The sequence below is a fragment of the Drosophila novamexicana genome, unplaced genomic scaffold (assembly GCF_003285875.2).
Source record: "Drosophila novamexicana strain 15010-1031.04,08,12 unplaced genomic scaffold, DnovRS2.1 tig00000458-arrow-arrow-pilon, whole genome shotgun sequence".
NCBI lineage: Eukaryota > Metazoa > Arthropoda > Insecta > Diptera > Drosophilidae > Drosophila > Drosophila novamexicana.
In genome coordinates, this window is record NW_020824805.1 from 622,091 (window position 1) to 641,511 (window position 19,421).

Here is a 19,421-nt window from a genome sequence, read left to right on the forward strand (position 1 = left end):
CGGGCATGAATGTGTGTGTGTAGATGTATGGAGAAGTTCTTGGATTTTGCACCCTATCCAATTGCGCAGTAAAACATAACTTTGGTTTTTACTTAACCGATCTTAATGAAATATTCTACAGTATTTGTGTGTTCTCAAAAAATAGATTGCACTAAAATTGTATCTTAAATCGGTGGGCAATAGAAGTTGGGTTAATAACTTGATTTATAGCTATGATGTAGTAGCGGAGAGGTGGCGATCGGTATAAAATAAAAGATACTTGATATATATATACTATTCCAGAATAGACATATCAAGTTTGGTGACTCTAGCTTTTATTAATTACACAATTTGCTCAAAAAACAGGATTTCGATATCGATTTTTATCGATTGCTGGAAGCGGAGTAAGTTATCGGATATCGGAAACAAGCTCGATCTGCGCGGGCACTTAGAGGACCTACAGCTAAAATTTCTCTATCTTTTATAGGTTGTGACATCCTTGCTTTCATACATACGGGTAGACGAACGGACAGACAGACGGACATGGCTAGATCGACTCGGCTATTGATGCTGATCTAGATGCTTCCATATGCCTGTTACATACGTTTGCACAAAAAGATTATACCCTTTTTACCCATTTTCAATAGTTTCAGGGTATTAAAACCAATATCACAAAAACAATTGAAATTGCAATGCTGTTGACAGAAGTCAATTAAGATGTGGGTAATGTGTGTTACTACATGTATACAGAAATTCTTGTATTTGTCTTAGCTGCCCCAACCACGTGGGCAGCTAAACACATATTCTGTAATAACTTCTGTGTAACCGATCTTGATGAAATGTTCAAAAATAGATTTTATTGAACTATAGAAGGTTTATTCTCAAAAAATTAATTGCATTTCAATTGTGGCTTAAATTGGTTTATTAAACTGATTTATAGCTTTGTGGTTGTAGTGGGGATATATATACTATTCAAGAAGCTACATGCCGTCTGTGGTGACTCTTGTTTCGATTTTTTTTATTTTATGTATGTTTATTGTATTGAATCAAAAATAGCATTCATTCACAGTTAACTTAGGTGGTATTTCGCCAAGCCTGGCCAACCAGGACCCGAGTCCTCAGGCTTTATCGTGGACAAACGTCAAAGGTGTCTTCTATGAGTAAGGCTGCATCGTCACGTAGGTAGTCGGGGGCTCTGGGGCTAGTTTGAGGAGGTCCCTGAAGGATCTTCTCTTGAGCCTCCTGACTACACACCTCACAGCCAAGTCTCTTGCTACTCGGTTTCAGTGCCTCTGCAAGCGTTCGTTGTATCGGTTGGTGAATGCTTCGACTTGGCTGTCTATAGTCTCCTTTTTGAGGTCTCTGTGCAAGGTAGAATTTCTGACGTACCAGTCAGCCCCGGTCATTCGGCGCAAGACAAAGTTTTGGAGTATCTGAATCCATCGTCGATTTGTACGATATGCAGTTCCCCAAACCTGGATACCGTATCTCCAAGTTGGCGTCACCACAACGTTGTAAACTGCCCGTTTGCAACGAAGTGACAATGGTCTGTTGGGGTTTAGTAGCCAGTTGGCCTTGGCCATCTGAAAGCGGCACTGCTTGAGAAGCCCATCGATGTGCGCCCGAAAGGTAAGCCTCTTATCCAGTACAATTCTAAGATACTTGGCGCTTATGCCAGGGTGAAGGGGGCTGCCATCTATCCTGACTGCTGGAGCCTTGCCACTCCTCAGTGTCTAGTTGACCGCCTGGTACTTCGAGGCATTGAGCTTGATGTTCCACCTGCGAGCCCAGCTCTCAAGCAAGTGGATGTATTCCTGGGCCCCATTAGTGGCTTCGTACTCACAGTGGGCGGAGTAAAATATTGCCACGTCATCAGCAAATGTGGCCATTAAGTGTTTGCCTGGAGTGGCGAAACCATGTAGGTCATCCGGAGTGGGAATGTCTGCCGTGTACAAATTGTAGGGGAATTGTTTCGATTTTGATGTAGATTTTTATCGATTACTTAGAAACGGGGTTAACGATTATCGGAAACAATATCGTACTGCTCGGCTACTAAGAGGATCTACATTCCAAATTTCAAGTCACTTGCTCTTGTAGGTTCTGAGCTTCATACGTAAGAAATACATACGAACAAGCGGACGGATGAACGGACATAGCCACATCGACTCGGGCGTAAAGAATATGTATATCTTATGGGGACGGAGATGCAGAGAAGCAGAGGGAATGTCTGTTACATACATTTTACCCCTTCAACCCATTTTCATGGGCTCAGGGAATAAAAATATACAACAATGTGCATAATTTTGTATGTAGACTCAATTTAAAATTAAATTGGCGTTTTACCACCGGGATGTATATATGATTTGATGTATATATAACATAGTCTTCAACTCGATTGTTTGTGTAGTAGGGCATTTTGTACTATCGGCAGCGTCGATATTTTTTTGTTATGTGGCCATGTTATCGGGGGTATCGGGTCAAGCACATAGGAGATCCCAAGTAGTTAGAGGGCTGAGCTGGGCAGCAAAATGGGAGAACACGTTGGCCGATTCCGCCTGTGAGAGAATAGAAAGGGAGGCGTGTCGTAAATTATATAGGCTTCCTTCAAAAATTACAAACAAACAAAATCTTTTGTGACGTCCGTAGCGCCCAATGACAAGAAGCACGACTGCCTTGAAGTCGGTCCTGAATTAAATAAAAAAAAAAAGCATGCGGTTACATCAAATTTTTCACTCATCTGATGTCGTATGTGGCAGGAGTTGGTTCATCAGTCACACTGACGAACTGAGCATTTGACAGATGATGCCCAGTTTGTGCGTAGGTAATTGTAGTTGGCCTGTGTAAGGATTTTTTTCTTCCCCCTTTTTATGAAGTTTTGGTAAAAATACAAAAATGGAGTTTTTCGTTAGTTATTTTGTTGTCGATAGTTGTCGGTGATATCTATTTATTCATTAATTTGTAAATATTTGTAAGATTTATTGTCTATAATGTGTTGCGGATATTTATTCCCGAAGTGGTAGATCGGGATCTGATCGGAGGGGCTTCCGGTGGAACTGGAGAAAGAATTCGCACAATAAGATAGGCTGTGGAACCTAGAGTTTTCAAAAACGCTGAAAGAGAGTTGATGAAGGGGATAATGGGTGTGGTCAGGCCGCCAGGGGCCATGCTGGAGGGTCTAACACTGCGCCGACGCCACGGAGGCGATGGGTGTCGGATCCGGGAACAGGCGCCGTCCCTCTGCCGAACTCGCAGAGGCAAGGTGCGCGTGGAGTAGAGTTTTCGTCTCGTAGCCCAGTCTTGGTGGCAGGAAAGGGGATGACTTCCAACCGGAGGTTGCGTATACCAACGTACGCTAAAGGGCGTACTTGAAACTTAATCGCAGGAAAGTCAAGCCGCGAAGTTTGTGTATGGTGTGGATGTACTTACCGTAGATGAGCTGAAGTGAGGTGAGCTGAGAGGTGGAGCGAAACATTGGTCGTGGAGGCCGATCGGGATATGCGCAACAGTCGCGCTAACCGCAAGGAGCGAAGCCGATGGTTGACGAGGTGGACAGAAAACCTATACGAAGTATTTGTGAGAAGCAGAACCCAATCACGGCAAGTCTTCTGGAACTCTAGACAGTGCGATCACGATTTCAGAGACTGCCTGTCCAGAGAGCGGAGGATAATCTGGGGACAGGTGCGTTTGGTATGGTGACCGCGGAGACCCAGCACAGGAGTACCTGTCAAAGCAAATAGAAGAAGAATGTTAAATGACAATAACAATAAGGATATGAATAAGGACATAATTAAAGGAAAAACCTTAAGAGGCTTACCGTATGCAGAACGTGTTCGAGCATACATGTCGGCCCGAAATAGGAATTTTGGTGGGCAAGAGCTAGATTGAGTGACGCTGGCAGACGTATGATAACGAAGAGCCAGGCCATTGTAGCTGTGAGACGTGAGGAGATCATAGACCCACGTGTATTTGCAGATATGGAAGTCGCAAATAATGGCCTAGAGAAGACTCACCTGTTGCAACATGAGCCGAACTCGTGAAAAACAGGAATTATCCGTTGTCACCGGCAAAGCAAGAGATCGTGTTGGACGATGTAGACAAGATGCTGCAAATAACCAAATTAAGGAGAGTGACAGTCCCTGGAACAGGCGGATTAAGGTGGAGATGACGTCTGGGAAAACAAATTTTATTAAGACGGCCGGACTCTGAATAGCGTGATGGTGAAGGGCACTTCACCGCTGCTGTGCATCGAGATCATATTGGTGCGCATCGACGAGATGCAATTCATATTTAGCGTCCACCTGAAGTATGTATTTTGGCTGATCAATATGTAGGAAAAGAGCAGGCCATATAAGGCGTTTACAGTAACAACGCTGCTCATAAATAATGCAGGCTCATGGATAAGGTGAGCCCGGCTACCTTAAGGTGCACTTTTATGATTTGTTGATCATTTTGGCAGATTTTCAGAAGCACATGAAATACCTGAGATTGGTGACCGAATGCTTCAAGAGAGCAATTCTCACAATAGGCATTGCAAAATCGAAGTTCTAGTTTCGCAACTTAAATTACTTAGGCTTCATTACAGGCGGCGGGTTAGTGAAGGAGGTCCGGAGCAAACCAAATCCGAAGAAAAGTCAAGAAGCTGCAAAGCTTCCTAGGCGCAGTGGGGTGGTATCATCGCTTTATTTATTTATTTATTACCTAATGCTGGAAGCTTTTAGAATATCTTAACTTAAAAATATTACATTAAATATCTAACTAACTAAACAGAAAATATAAACTTAAAACAAATCTAAAACTAATTAGTTTTAAAGAAAGAATTATTTAAGCTTATGTTTAATATAAGCACTATTGGCAGAAAAATCGAAGTGCATTTCAGTTGGAAGACTGTTATAAAGCTTAAATGATCTGTTGATAGGCTCGTTATTTGCATGAGCAGTTCTATGAGACCCCACAGAAAACGGCAAATGGTATCGCAAAGACCTGCTCGGAACATTAAAGTCAACGCGTGCTAGAAGGGAAGGGCAGTCAATTACTCCTACAATTCAATTGTTTAGAAAAAGCAACACTGATATCACTCTTCTATCTACCAGAGATGACAAATGTAGTAATCGACACCTAGCTCTGTATGGCGGTAAGGGGTCAGCAAAGTTATGGCAATGGATATTAAATTTTAAAAACTGTTTTTGCAGCCTTTCAATCCTATTTAAGTGCACAATTGCGGATGGGCTCCAAATATAAGAGGCATACTCTAATATTGACCGCGCAGAGGCCGAATATAAAGATAATCTTGTGAAAGGGTCTTTAAACTGTGTAGAATTGCGCCTAGCAAACTCAAACATCGCATACGCCTTAGGCATAGTATAGTTTATTTTTTTATTAATTTATTAATGGTCGACAAAACGACTGTCATCCTCATTATTCAATAGATTATACAATAGAATTTTATGCTAAAAGCCTAGTTAAAGGATACAATTTTCTAAATAGCATCACCGACCGATGGAGGTGTTTTATTTGCCAGTCCGGCCAGCTGTGCCCCTTTTCACAGCTAATTTCACTATTATAATTTGTACATAGCACGCGAAAAGGATTGTGCATAGCGTAGTCTGTTGTGCACGTAGATAGTAAAAAGGGGCGATAATTTCTGGTTGGTCTAGCCGGAACAGAGAATTGAAGACGCCCTAGCAGAAAAGGAGAATCTATGTCGCCAATAATCAACTTATGTAGAAGGACAACACCGAGAATTGTCCTACGGTTGGTTAACGACGGAAGGTTGAGAAGAAGCAGTCTGCTGGAGTAGGACGGCAACCGAAGATTAGGGTCCCAATTTAAACCTCGTAAGGCAAAAAGCAGAAATTACTTCTGAACAGATTCAATACGATCCTGGCTGTTGTTATACTGTGGAGACCAGATGCAAGAGCAGTATTCAAAGATAGGGCGAACAAGAGAGATGTACAGAAGTTTTGTTATAAAAGGATCGTTAAACTCTTTAGACCATCGTTTAATGAATCCAAGTACACCTTTTGCCTCATTAACGATGGTATCTATGTGAAGATTGAAACAGATTTTAGAATCAAAAATTACGCCTAGATCCTTAACTGTTAGTATACGTTGCAAAGTGATATTGTCGATTGTATAACTGACAAGATAAGGCGTAGTACGATTGAAGGTCATAAACATACACTTTGAACAATTTAGATGCAATTGATTGGCCGAACACCATAGTTGCATAGCGTTCAAATCGTCTTGTAGACGAGAATGATGTAGGGGATTAGTGTATGATAGAAAAAGTTTGACATCGTCCGCATACATGAGTACACGGGCATGTGATATAACAGGGGGGAGATCATTTATAAAAAGAGTAAAGAGTAAAGGTTCAAGATGACTACCTTGAGGAACACCAGAAGTAACGTGAACCCGTTTAGAGGTAGTCAGCCTCAGCATTACGCTTTGGGTCCTACCTTTTAAATAAGAATTAATCCAAAGCAGAAGAGACAGGGGGAAACCTATTCGGTCAAGTTTAAAAAGTAAAATGTCATGGTGCACAGAGTCAAACGCCTTACTGAAGTCAGTGTAAATGACATCAGTTTGCATTTTCGAAAGGAAAGCATCGTTTACCAAGGAAGTAAACTCAAGCAGATTGGTCGTAGTTGACCGATTCTTTGCGAATCCGTGTTGAACAGGGGAAACAACTGATTTGCAGAAATGCTGCAAATTCGAAGTGATTATTTTTTCAAATAATTTAGGAATAGCGGACAGTTTTGCAATGCCCCTGTAATTTCGTATATCAGACTTCCCACCTTTCTTGTGAAGAGGAATGATATAAGATTCTTTCCAAAGAGATGGAAAGACAGAAGTTTCAAGGGATAGATTAAAAAGCTTTAGCAATGGATAAAGAAGGGAAGAACTACACTCCTTGAGAAAAATCAACTAGGAATATTGTCAGGCCCAGGAGAGTAAGAAGACTTTAAAGAGTTTATAGCTAATAGGAGAGAGGAGTGTGAAATAATTAGAGGAGGTATATAACTTGCGGAAGAAATAGTATAAGGGTAAGCATTAGTATTAGGACAGACTGAAGAGTAAGTTGATTGGAAAAAATTAGCAAAGAGGTTAGCAGAATCAGTGTCATTGCTAGCTTTATCCAAGCCAAGAAAAAAAGAAGATGGCAAACTTGAAGATTTACGCTTCAAGTTTACAAAATTATAAAACTGTCTCGGATTTCGGGCAAATTGTCTTTTACAACGTGTTAGATAATTCTCATAGCATTGAGAATTAAGAAGAAAGAAGTTCGACTTGGCTATGGAATATTTAGCCAAGTCTGTACACGAACCAGACTTTTTAAACTTTTTAAAATATTTGGATTTTACATTTTTTTGATGTGATAATCTGGTAGTAAACCAGGGTGGTTTTGAAAAAGTAGTCGAAGGAATTGACTTAGGAATACACACATCTAAGAGGGAGATTAGGGTGATGTAAACAAAATTAATGGCTGTATTCATATCAACTAAGTCATATAAGAAAGACCAATCGGTTGAATAAATAAGCTGATTCAGCAAAGAATAATTTCCTTTGCGAAAGCAATAGCGGGGCTTATTGGCTGATGAGCACGAAATGAAAGGATTGCAATTTAGCATTGCAATCTCTAAAGTTGGATGATAGACATCCTCAGGAAGAGATAAAGGAGGGGACCTAGACACATTAGAAATAAGGTAGTCGTTAACAAATACAAGGTCAAGTGTTCTAATCAAATGATTAGAAATTGAATTGATTTGAAACAACGAAAGATCAAGCATGCAGTCTATAAAATCGTGCTGTGCTGAGGGCACTAGATAATTTTTGGCAGTAAATAATGACCAAGAGATGTTGGGCAAAGTAAAATCACCCAACACCATAAATAGGTCATTATCACGCACGTGTGAAGAAACTTCTTTAATACAAGTAATATGTTTCATATAAACTTGAATATCAGAAGAAGGTGGGACATAAGAGCATGTTACATAGACATTCCGTCTAGGAAAAGACACCTTAACTGAGACAATCTCAGCGTCAGTAGGCGTACTAAAACAGAAAAGTTCTGACTGGAGAGTGGCTTTAACGGCAATTAACACCCCACCACCTCGAGTCGGCCGATCATTTCTATACAAAATAAAGTTATTTGATAAAATCTCAAAATCAGATATGGTTGAGTTCAACCATGTTTCTGAAAATGCTATTATATCCGAATCGAAGGAAGTGCTGGCCATGAAAAGATTTTTAAGCTTTGAAATGAGACCTCTAACATTCTGATAATGAATAAAGATTTGGTCAGAAGATGAAGCTAGTTTTTTGGGGCAGAAATGGTACCCTGTATTGAAGGTACTGGAAGGGTGACAGGCTGGTTACGCTTTTTAGGCTTGAACTCGTGAACAATCATGTGTGGAGGCCAAAATTTGGGATCACAAATGATTGGGAACATATCATGTGAAACATTTATTTTGAATGATGATATTTCACGAGGGGTGGAGAAATTAAATTTGGTTATTGACACGCTAGCAGAAGATTTGCTAGCAATATAGGCTGCCAATGACTCAGAAGTGGTGTCCGACGAAAGTCGAGACACAAAGACTTGCCTACGAGGGGCAACTACCGTTAAAGTAGGCGCTGATGGGGCTGTAGGTAATACAGGAGTTGGGGGAGCTAACGAGGCACAATGATTGTTTTTAACAATCTGGGCAAGATTGCGCGCAGGTCTACCTTTGCGGCCAGGAGCTGATGGGGCTGAGGCAGTTTGATTAATTGGGACGGGATCAGGTACGGGCTCTACTGGGACTAGTACAGGGGTTGAAACAGGGGTAATTGGACAGTCGCTTGGAGAAGGCGATAAAGACAACATTGGAGATACCTCCAAGTTGCAAGGAAGGGACAAGAAAGTAGTAGGTGTCTGAACTGACGTAGAGGGCAATTGCAAAAGTTGAGGCTCCAACCGGCGATTGGTTGGGGACTCAAATTTATATTTTCCAAGCAACTCGAAACTCGAGTCAAAATTACTCGAGAGCTGCTTAGCCACATTATTTAATTTTAAGAATTGACTTCTCACAGAATTATACATTCTAGAGAAATCAATTTGCTTGTCGATGCATTCTGGGCACGACCAACGCAAGCCACCACAGCCCTTCTTGGCAATAGCAGCGATCTTGTCGCAATCACGCCCAGTGAGACCACACACATTTAGCATGCATCATATTCTCACACAGCCAGCAATTAACAGATTGCGGCAGTGCAGAATCATCAGCCTGCTTGAACGTGCACGGTTTCTTACAGCATAACATAATTATTTAATGCGTATACAAATTGCGAGAGCACAGAGCAAAACGAAAACGGTGCACAAGATAGAGCAAGTAAATACACAAACAAATTGTTTGGAGCGAAAAGCAATAGAAAAAGTTTGCGAGAGCGCGATGCACAAGCAGAAAGTATGCAGCGAACACACGCACAAACAAGTGTATGCACAGGGGAGCACCAAAGCAAAAAAATCAAAACAGGCAATAACAACAACACAGAACTGATGCCGCGTTTTATAAAATGTAATAATTAACAGACTTACGCTGCACAACAGATAACACTTTGCACAGTTTATTAAAGCTTTTTAAATAAAGCACCGAAAAATGCAAAATTTTTAAATAAAAAGTAGGATAAAAACGCAAAAATATATAAAAATCTTGGAGCACAAGTAAAACACGTCAATCACTCTCAACTGAGAACTCTCTCTTGACAAAGACAATATAAACACAAAGTAACGCCCATACATTTACATGCGGCGCAAATTTTCCAGCCTGGTTCCTAAACTGACAAAAGTCAGTTAAGATATCGAACGACTTGCCAGCCGATGGCTGTTCAAATGCCGCAGTCGCGGCTTGCTGATGCTTAAACGAGCAACGAAGTTAGTCGCTAGCCTGCCTTCAGCAAAGCTGGTCGACGGTACTTTGCGTCGCTTCGTTTTCGAAGTACATTGAGCGAAAAAGTTTTGAGCTTACGATCGATGGAAAGTGGTTCTGCTTTATCCATGAAATGCATGCTTTATTTAAATGGTATATTGGCCTAGATACTAACGATTAATTTTACAGGAAAATTTAAGAATTAAATCATTTTTACACAAGGCGCTTCTTGTGCAATAACTTTATTAAGAAAATAGCACACAAAGATTGATTTCACTTTTCTTTTTGAACAGAAAAGTCGAGAAAAGTTCTTGACCCAGCCAATGGCGTGCAAGCATCTTTGGTTGTATGCGTGAATAATGCATGCATAAGTACTTATGTATATAAGTTAAAAACAAATAAATTCATACAGTCCCAATAAGAAGCATTGCAACAACTCATAAGAAGTGCAGTAATATGCTGACTTGGTGTCTGCGCCATTTCCTCCACGCCCCGATTGGCAACCGCAGAAAATTTTCAAAAAGAATTGCCCAACGGGCCAACAACATCAGCAGCGACGCCGCTGCCAACGCCGCTGCCGCTTAGCCACAGGATACTAGGGCTAGAATTGATTTATGTTTATTTAGTTGCAAATTAACATCAAATAAAGGAAGACGTGCTTCCATAAAAATTATATTTTTTTCATCGTTTTATAAACCTTGGAATTAACTGGCGCCCGAGCAGGGACCGGCTCGTGTTACATCAGAACAAAACGCTTCTACGTGCACGTTAGTCGGTTATACGACGAAACAAAACCAATGAAACTCTCGTCGTTTAATTTAATTCAACGATTGGTGAAATTCGCGAAAGGCAATTGGCACCTAATTGTTCAGTTGCCCATCGGTGGATAACATATCTTGTAAGGCCCGCCCGCAGGATACTCTCAACGAAGAATGGTCGCAGGATCCCCAGTAGATATCCAAAGGCTTCAAAAAGGATGAAATCCGGACCGGCAGGGAAGGTTGCCACATCAGGAATAGTACTGTAAGTTAGAAATTAGGTGAAAAACAAACAAACGAACAAACAACTAACGCAAAAGTGAAATAGAATTATAAGAATAAGAAATACAAAATATTGTAGAGCAATAAGCAAGATAAAGAAGTGTAAAACGATAAACGAACATAAAGACTACGAACGTAGTTTAACTTAATTCCAACTTTGCGACTCCCAAGAGACCCTCCAAAGTAGAAGGAAGAAACCAACTACTGGATTTAAAAAGAAAACAAAAACGATCAAAACATTCAATCAAAATATAGAATAAGAAAACTAATACTAGATTTAAAGATACTTCAAAAATATACTAAAATATACAATATTAATAATATCTCAGCCACGGTTAGCCAGATTTTGGCATAACGATTGCCGACATTAGTAAAGCAGTTAGTTAACCCCTCTACCGAGTTTAGTGACGTAAACGACGCTGCACTATGCAGACAAAAGAGATCTGGGAACATCAGAATATCAGATGATAATGTTAGTGCTAACAATCAAACAGTAGAAGAATTCTACCAGGTCGTTTACAACCACTTGTCGCTGATAAAGTAGCTTAAGTAAAGTAGTGCATGGTATTAAATAGGGAATTCGAAACCCTTATGACAAAAATATACCGAGATAAAGCATTAGAAACCTTCATTAGAGGTTTGAAGGGAGATTTACCACGAATTCTTGGAATAAAGGAGCCAGCAGATCTACCTTCAGCCCTTCACTATTGTTTAAAACTAGAGAATCAAAGCTGTAGCACTAACATGGCTTTGAATAGGAATCAACAGACACATGCCAGAAAGCCAAATAGAAATGTACCACCACCTATACTGCCACCCCGAAAAGCTCAGCCTTCTTTCGCCCAAACTTTAAGGCCACCACCTATTAGCTTCAGGCACCAACTCCCGATTCATACACATTGGCCTACCAATACAAACTATGGACCACCGACTTATAACAATAAATGACCGATTCCACAATACGCCAACCAACGAACCTACCAGACACAACCACAACAGGTATACGTACCTAATAGATCTTCTGCACCAAAACCCCAACCACGTCCTGAGCCAATGGACGTGGTCCACGGCATCCGCACAAGAATGATAAATTACATAAACAGACCCAATTTTCAAGTAGGGAAAAGACCTCCACCACCAACAAACGCCACGGACAAAAAACAAAGAAATTTCAACATACAAACAGGAGAAGAACAGACCAAGACAGAAAACACTGACAACTGTGTGACCATGGAAGAATACGTATAATCAATGCTTAATTACGAACAGTCGACTGAATATGAGCAGCCAAATGAATACACACAACAAATTGAAGGAACAGATAACGGACAAAATACCCAACACGAACATTCAGACATCAATTTTTTAGGATAAAGAGCTCCTCTCTTCCTTACATAGAATGAAAGATGGGCAGCGGAAAGTTACTCAAAATATTAATAGATACAGGATCAAATCGAAATTACGTCCAACCCAAATTCGTGTCCGAACCTATCCCAAATGAAGAGACCTTCAAAGCCGTCAGTCGGCGGAAGCATTAAAATTACACACCACAAGTTCGCTAATCTTTTCAATAGAAACGATATAAAAATAAAATTCTTTCTATTACTCACCTTAAAATCATTCTATGCTATATTATTTAACGATAGACTGAAGGAATTAGCTGCTGTGATCCAAAGCAGCAAGAATCTACTTATAATCAAGAACAATATTTGCATACCCATTAAGCAGAAAAAAATCGAGGCCGTCAACACGGTAATACCACGAACAGAACACATGACAAACGAACAAATAAATAGTCTAAATCAACTAGTTAAAATGCACCCAAGTCTATTCGCCAATCCGGACGAAAAACTGGCATGCACAACCAACGTCAGAGCAGAAATTCGAACAAAAACTGACTCCCTCATATATTCAAAATTTTACCAATTTCCAATGTCTTTAAAAGACGTAGTACACAACCAAATTAAAGAACTTTTAGAGGACGGAACCATCCGACCTTCCCGATCCCCATACAATTCACCTGTGTGGATTGTTCCGAAAAAATTAAATGCCTCCGGGCAAAAGGAATATCGCATGGTCATAGACTACAGGAAACTAAATAAAAAACTACCGCAGACAAATACCCCATACCCGAAATTAACGAGGTATTAGCACAGCTAGATTATAATAGAGTATTCTCTGTCTTAGATTTGAAAAGTGGATTTCATCAAATACCCCTTATAGAGTCAGACATAGAAAAAACTGCCGTCTCCGTTAACAACGGAAAATACGAGTTTACACGACTCCCATTCGGTCTCAAGAATGCACCCTCAATTTTCCAGAGAGCTCTTGACGATATCCTTCGTGAGCATATTGTAAAAATATGCTTCATTTATATTGACGATATCATTATCTTTAGCAAAGATGTTGAATCGCATGCGCAGCACCTTGGCACCATATTCAGAACTCTACAGAAAGTCAACATGAAATGTCAGTTGGACAAATGCGAGTTCTTTAAAAGCAGAGTAGAATTTCTGGGATTTATCATCTAAGACAAGGGCATAGAAACCAATCCAAACAAAATTAAGACAATAGGAAAGTACCCACTTCCAAAAACACTCAAAGATTTAAGATCGTTTATTAGCCTTTCCTGCTATTACAGGTGGTTTATAAAAGACTTCGCTAAGTTGCTAAAGCCCCTTACCTCTCTTTTAAGAGGGGAAGATGGACATGTGTCCAAAAATCAATCAGCTAAAAAGCTCATTAATCCCAACGAAGAAGCAATCGAATCATTTAATAAAATAAAAACGAATGAGGTAATACTCCATTACCCGGACTTCAGCAAAGAATTTCATCTGACAACAGATGCATCCAACTTTGCTATTGGGGCTGTTCTATCCCAGAACAAGCGACCCATTTGTTTTCTCTCTCGAATTCTCTCAAAAACAGAGGACTACGCCACCATTGAAAGGAAAATGGTGGCAATAATTTGGGCCCCAAAAGCCCTCAAGTATTACCTCTACGGTAAAGCGAGTGTAAAAATATACACCGACCATCAACCCTTAACCCACTCTCTTAGCAGTTGGAACGGCAACGCAAGAATAAAAAGGTGGAAAGCTTACCTAGAAGAGTTCGACTACTAACTCCTCTATGAGCCAGGTAGGGATAATCTTGTAGCCGACGCGCTATAACGAATCCCTGTGATCAATAATATTGGATCAGTAGCTTCCACCCAGCACAGTGCAGACAGTTCAAGTCACAATTTAATTGTATACCTGGGTTAGTTAGTGGGGAGCAAGCGCTCTGCGGCTTTAGCAATGCAGATGCAGATCGAAGAAATCGACGATGGAGTTATACTAGTTAACGACTTCAACGGCACTATTAGATGGCAAGAAGAGGGGAAACGCGTGAGATTAACTTCTGGAACGAAACCTTATTCATCAACAAACAAGAGTTCCGCAACTCAGAAGTCACAGTCATGGGCCCAGGAAATCCCACGAAAACGAAAGAAATAAGATTCTTTCTCTAAAAGCATTGGAAGAATTGCACATCAACAACATAAAAAACATGCAAAAACTTCAAACGCACTCTATAGTAAATAGAGTCGGTTTCATAATTCTGTTCACAGTTGCCATTCTTCTTACCTGTGTATTACACGTATTGAAGAGAAAAAGTAAAATATAATACTGCAACTGAACAAAGAACAAGAGAGACCCAAAAATGAACCAACGCATATCCAAACACAAAATTCAGATGCCAACAACCTCAGGTTCAACAACATACCCTTCTTCTGATGATCGCTTGAGGACAAGGTGAAATCAAAAGGGAAGAGAAATAAATTCATACAGTCCCAATAAGAAGCATTGCAACACCTCATAAGAAGTGCAGCAAAATGCTGACTTGGTGTCTGTGCCATTTCCTCTACGCGCCGATTGGCAACCGCCGAAAATTCCAAGAAGATTTGCCCAACGGGCCAAACACATCAGCAGCGACACCGCTGCCGCTAAGCCACAGGTTATTAGGGCTAGAATTGATTTAAGTTTATGTAGTTGCAAATTAACATAAAATAAAGGAAGACTTGCTTCCATAAAAATTATATTTTTTTCATCGTTTAATAAACCTTGGAATTACCTTATATGAATGCATGTTTTGTACTGAAGTTGGCTCCGTAGAAAATATCTAAGTTCTTTAAATTTAATTATTATTATTTTTAAGTAGTACAAATTATATTCAGAAATAAAAGTGCAAATTTGTGCTTTTTAAAGATACATTTTTCAATTGTTTTTTTTTTTTTAATTAAAATTTTTTTTTTTTATTAAAAAGTACAAATGGTCTTAATGGGGGAACAAAAATAATATTAATTTAATTTAAAGAAATTATATAAATATTTGCATCGACATAAAAATACATATTTTTATATTTTTGTAACATGCTCTCTGGTGGGCGATAAGGGGGATATGGATTATCTTTTATGGAAATATGTTCATATGTAAGCGTGTATCATTCGTGCATGTATTTAAAGTTTAAATTTTATATATTCTTGGTAGTGGCAACAACTTTTCGGTCACTTCATGCCTGCTTTAAGTAATTGACTTTTTTTTCTAATTGTAAAAAAGGAAACCTAATCTAATTGCATCATATTCTGCAGAAAAAGAAAACGAATAATAATGTAAGGCTTTCTATTTCGACTCTCCGGCCTCTGCCATTAGTCTGTGGTGGTTTAACGTCGCTGTCGTGTCGACCAATCCTGCTTCTTGAGTCAGTCCCCCTGGTTCTGCGCCGGAGAAAATGAAACCCCGTTCATTTTAATTCTCTGAACCCATTAAAAATGAGAAAAAATGGTATATTGTATTTGTGCAAAATGCAAATATATGTAACAGGCAGAAGGAAGCATCTCCGACCCCTTAATGAATATATATATTCTAGATCAGCGTCAATAGCCGAGTCGATCTAGCCATGTCCGTCTGTCTGTCCGTCCGTCAGATCTTAAAACCTATAAGAGCTAGAGAAATTTTAGATGCAGGTCCTCCTAGTGCCTGCGCAGATCGGGTTTGTTTCCGATAATCGATAATTTACTCCGTTTTCCAATATTCTATGGTGCAATAAGATATATTGTATAAAATTTCAATTTCAATTTAAGATCGGTTAAGAATAACCAAAAAGTTGTGTGTTTTACTGCGCAATTGGATGGGGAAGCTAGCGCGACTGCTTCAAATTCTATTACCAGCATAGCAATTGCGATTGTATTGTTTTCTGTGCTGCTATTTTAATTCGTTTTTTTCAATAATAGTCAAAAAGTGGTGTGGCTGTTGAGTAGAGGCATAGCAAGTGGTGCGGTCTGTCGCAAGTTGCAGCCCTACCGGGGAAGCTATTTTTTGGCTGATGTAGCTGTTGACTAGAGTCGTCAGCAAGTAATGCGGTCAGTTGCGACTTCGAACCCTGCCAAGGCACCTTTTTTTTTTAATTTATCTTTATTACTTCAAACGAGCGCGTTGCATGAACTGCATTTGGTGTTGGAATAAGAGGGTTCAGGGTATTCCCTAGACGGGAGCTCCCGACTAAAACGTCTTTCTTGTTGTTTTTATCTTAGTATTTTTCAATTTTCGTTAGACCACTTAAGATTTTTATTGTTCGGCACAAGTTTATATATGTATAACATATAAGTTAAAAATTTAAAAATGTGTTTAATTATACGCGTGTCTCGGTGAATGTAATAGCCTCGTCCACTGCCCACATTTATTATACATTTTTGAATATGTCACATTGTTGCAAAATGTGTAAAATGCGACCTGTAAGTTTTCCCATGACAAAACACATTTTACACATTTTTCAAAAATGTGTAAATTTGCTCCAAACGAGACTCCTGCAGCCAACCTCAATACACAACTTACATTTGTGAATGCAGAATACAGAAAACTAACAAAATTAATTTTACGGCTGCAAAAGCCACTTCAGTGAATAATATATATATATATTTTTTTTTCTTTTTTGGTACTCATGCATGCAAAATTTTCACTTCAATACATAGGTTCTTGTTCGCCATTGACTGCGACAATAACTTCTCTCCAGCGTAAGCTGTGCAAAAATAAAAGTAGGCAATTTACGTGGACTATGGTATGAAGATAATTATTGTTCATTATTATTACGTGATAAAAATTAAATATTTGCAAAATTGTCTTTACAATCAAGCTATAGTATGTAAGGTAAATATCATTCATATAGAACTTGAATACCACGGATCAAAAAAAATTACTAAGCTTCGTTCGACTCAAAACTTTTTCGTTTAAAGTACTTTAAAAACGTAACGTCTGTGTCGCCATCGTCTAGCATTGGTGGGCGAAAAGCCTGATGACTTTGGATTTGTATCATCTTATTTTATATTTTGTATCATCTTAGTGTTAATATTGTCTTTGCTTGCATACTTGCTAATGACCCATTTCCAAGTGCACCTCAAAGCTAAGCCTTAAAAACAAAGCCTTCAAACAGAGCGGTTATGTCTGAATTAGTATTTGCATTTTCATTTGCAAACTTTACCGAAGACTAAGAAAAGGAAAATTGCGTTCCATTTTTTAAACTATAGAATCGACGTCAAAAAGTCGATTGGACTGGTCTGGTAGCTGGTAGCATTAATTCACACTCGCACCCCAACTTAATACGGGCCTAATATATCCAAACCTGGATATATTAACATTCTTCAAGGCCATTCATTAACATTAATTGAAAATGAATAACAATACTTAAATATAAAATAAAGAGTGTTTTACTCAATTTTACATGTACAATATTAAATTCAGATACTATCTTTAGTACTTAAAATTACCTATTTAATAATAACAGTTGCAGCGGAGATCGGACCATGTGTTTCTGTTAAAACGAGAATTTTTACTTAAATCACAGAAAATCTAAGTAACTTACATTTATCATATCAAAATTTTAGGTCCTTTATAGCCTGTGGTAAATCTGGCAGTTTCATGTCCTTAATTTGTTGTGGAATGTTCATGCTTTTTACAACGCTTACAGCACGAGCTGGTGCTGCAGATATTCCTGATTCTTGTTTAATCAACCTATTTTGGTCTTCAATCCTGGTTATTATATCGTTCATATTAGTTTGTAGTACCATTCCGCCCATAACCAGCTCTGACAGAATATGATGAACGGCATCAGCATGAAATATTAAATCCAGCTCACACACGTTTTCGAAACACTTATCCAAGGTTTCGACGAATACTTGTATCAAATCAAGTATACCAAGCTCACTCTCCGAGGAGTCAACACAAAATACAAAGTACAGTGTTGCATAATGGCGGTATATTAGCTTGTAATCTGAGCCGCCTATCAAGCTAAGGCACGAAAATGTAATATTTATATGCATGAATATGTGGCAATATATACTTTACTAAGTCTATCTTTTTAAAATTCACATACAATTCAAAGGTTTATGAAAGTTTTGGCCCTTTCGTATGTTACACAGGTCTGTGCATAAACCAACGGACAAGGCTTAAACTTTATAAATGTTATTTTTGATCCAAAATCCCTCTGTCTTGTTACTATTAAAAACATATCAATTACATATTATCTACCAAACACACGCCGGTTATAGTTTGTTCATTTCATTTCAAACACAAATTTACAGAAAAAATCAACCTATGACCTCTGCATATTAAGTTTGTGGGTGTTAACCTCGGATTCATATATGCATAAGATTACCTGCCGCCTTCCAGGAAATTGCAAACGTTATCGTCCCGCTTTGATACTAATTGGAACGTCTCTTTAATGATTTGTTGTTGAAGGTTTTCATCCTATTAAAAAATTTAAATTAGTAAATTGATTGTATATATATGTATATATATATTGCATATAGTTTTGTCATAGTTATTGTACATATGAGTCTCATTCGGAAATTTACTAAGCTTCAGTACATTTGATTCTGGGTCAAAGAATACATCTCATTTATATATAAATTATTTGAAAATTTTGTTTTTGTAATGAAAACAAACTGAAAAAACCAGCATCATATTTTTTGTGCTTGGAGTTGTCCGACAGAAATAATTTTACAGACTCATATGTAGGCTTTTGTCTTCTTCAATTCATAAATATGCATTCTTTAATTTAAAGCAATATTTCCACCAGTTTTACGTACAAAATATTGATAAAATTTTGATAACCGAGGCTTCCCATGATTGTTAAATACTAGTATAGCTTTTATCATTTTTAATTCTTAAAACGAATAATTCAAGGTACATATAATCCTTCTCAAAGAGATGGCAATGTCAAGGGAAGAGAAAACCTTGCTATACCGTTACAAGCAAAGTATGTAAAAGTAACTAGTTACTCTCGTTACCAATTTTAAAAGAAAGACATAAATACTGTGTTTTTACTACAATAAACCAATGCACACTGAGTACATTTTCGGGGAACGAATGAAATTTATTGAAGATGTGAAATTGTCAAATGAAAAATTGCCATTTTTAGGACTATTTCATATTTAAAGCCACAATGGCTTTTTTTATTT

The 19,421-nt window shown here is 38.6% G+C and overlaps 1 protein-coding gene across 2 annotated transcripts; it reads right to left on the reverse strand.

Annotated features, from left to right (window-relative positions):
• Window positions 1-9,688: 9,688 nt before the first annotated feature.
• Window positions 9,689-19,184, reverse strand: LOC115760439 (AP-3 complex subunit sigma-2). 2 transcript variants are annotated; one of them, XM_030701755.1, is made up of 4 exons: window positions 19,050-19,174; window positions 18,617-18,708; window positions 17,825-18,249; window positions 16,486-17,773 (listed from the first exon to the last, which is right to left on the reverse strand). In XM_030701755.1, exons 1-3 carry the CDS (start codon window positions 19,116-19,118, stop codon window positions 17,835-17,837), a joined length of 576 nt encoding a protein of 191 aa, XP_030557615.1. In that variant the 5' UTR covers window positions 19,119-19,174; the 3' UTR covers window positions 16,486-17,773; window positions 17,825-17,834. The 2 variants fall into 2 exon arrangements, with proteins under 2 accessions (XP_030557616.1, XP_030557615.1); XM_030701756.1 differs by lacking the exons at window positions 16,486-17,773; window positions 17,825-18,249 and adding an exon at window positions 9,689-10,911 and having other exon boundaries at window positions 19,050-19,184.
• Window positions 19,185-19,421: the final 237 nt, after the last annotated feature.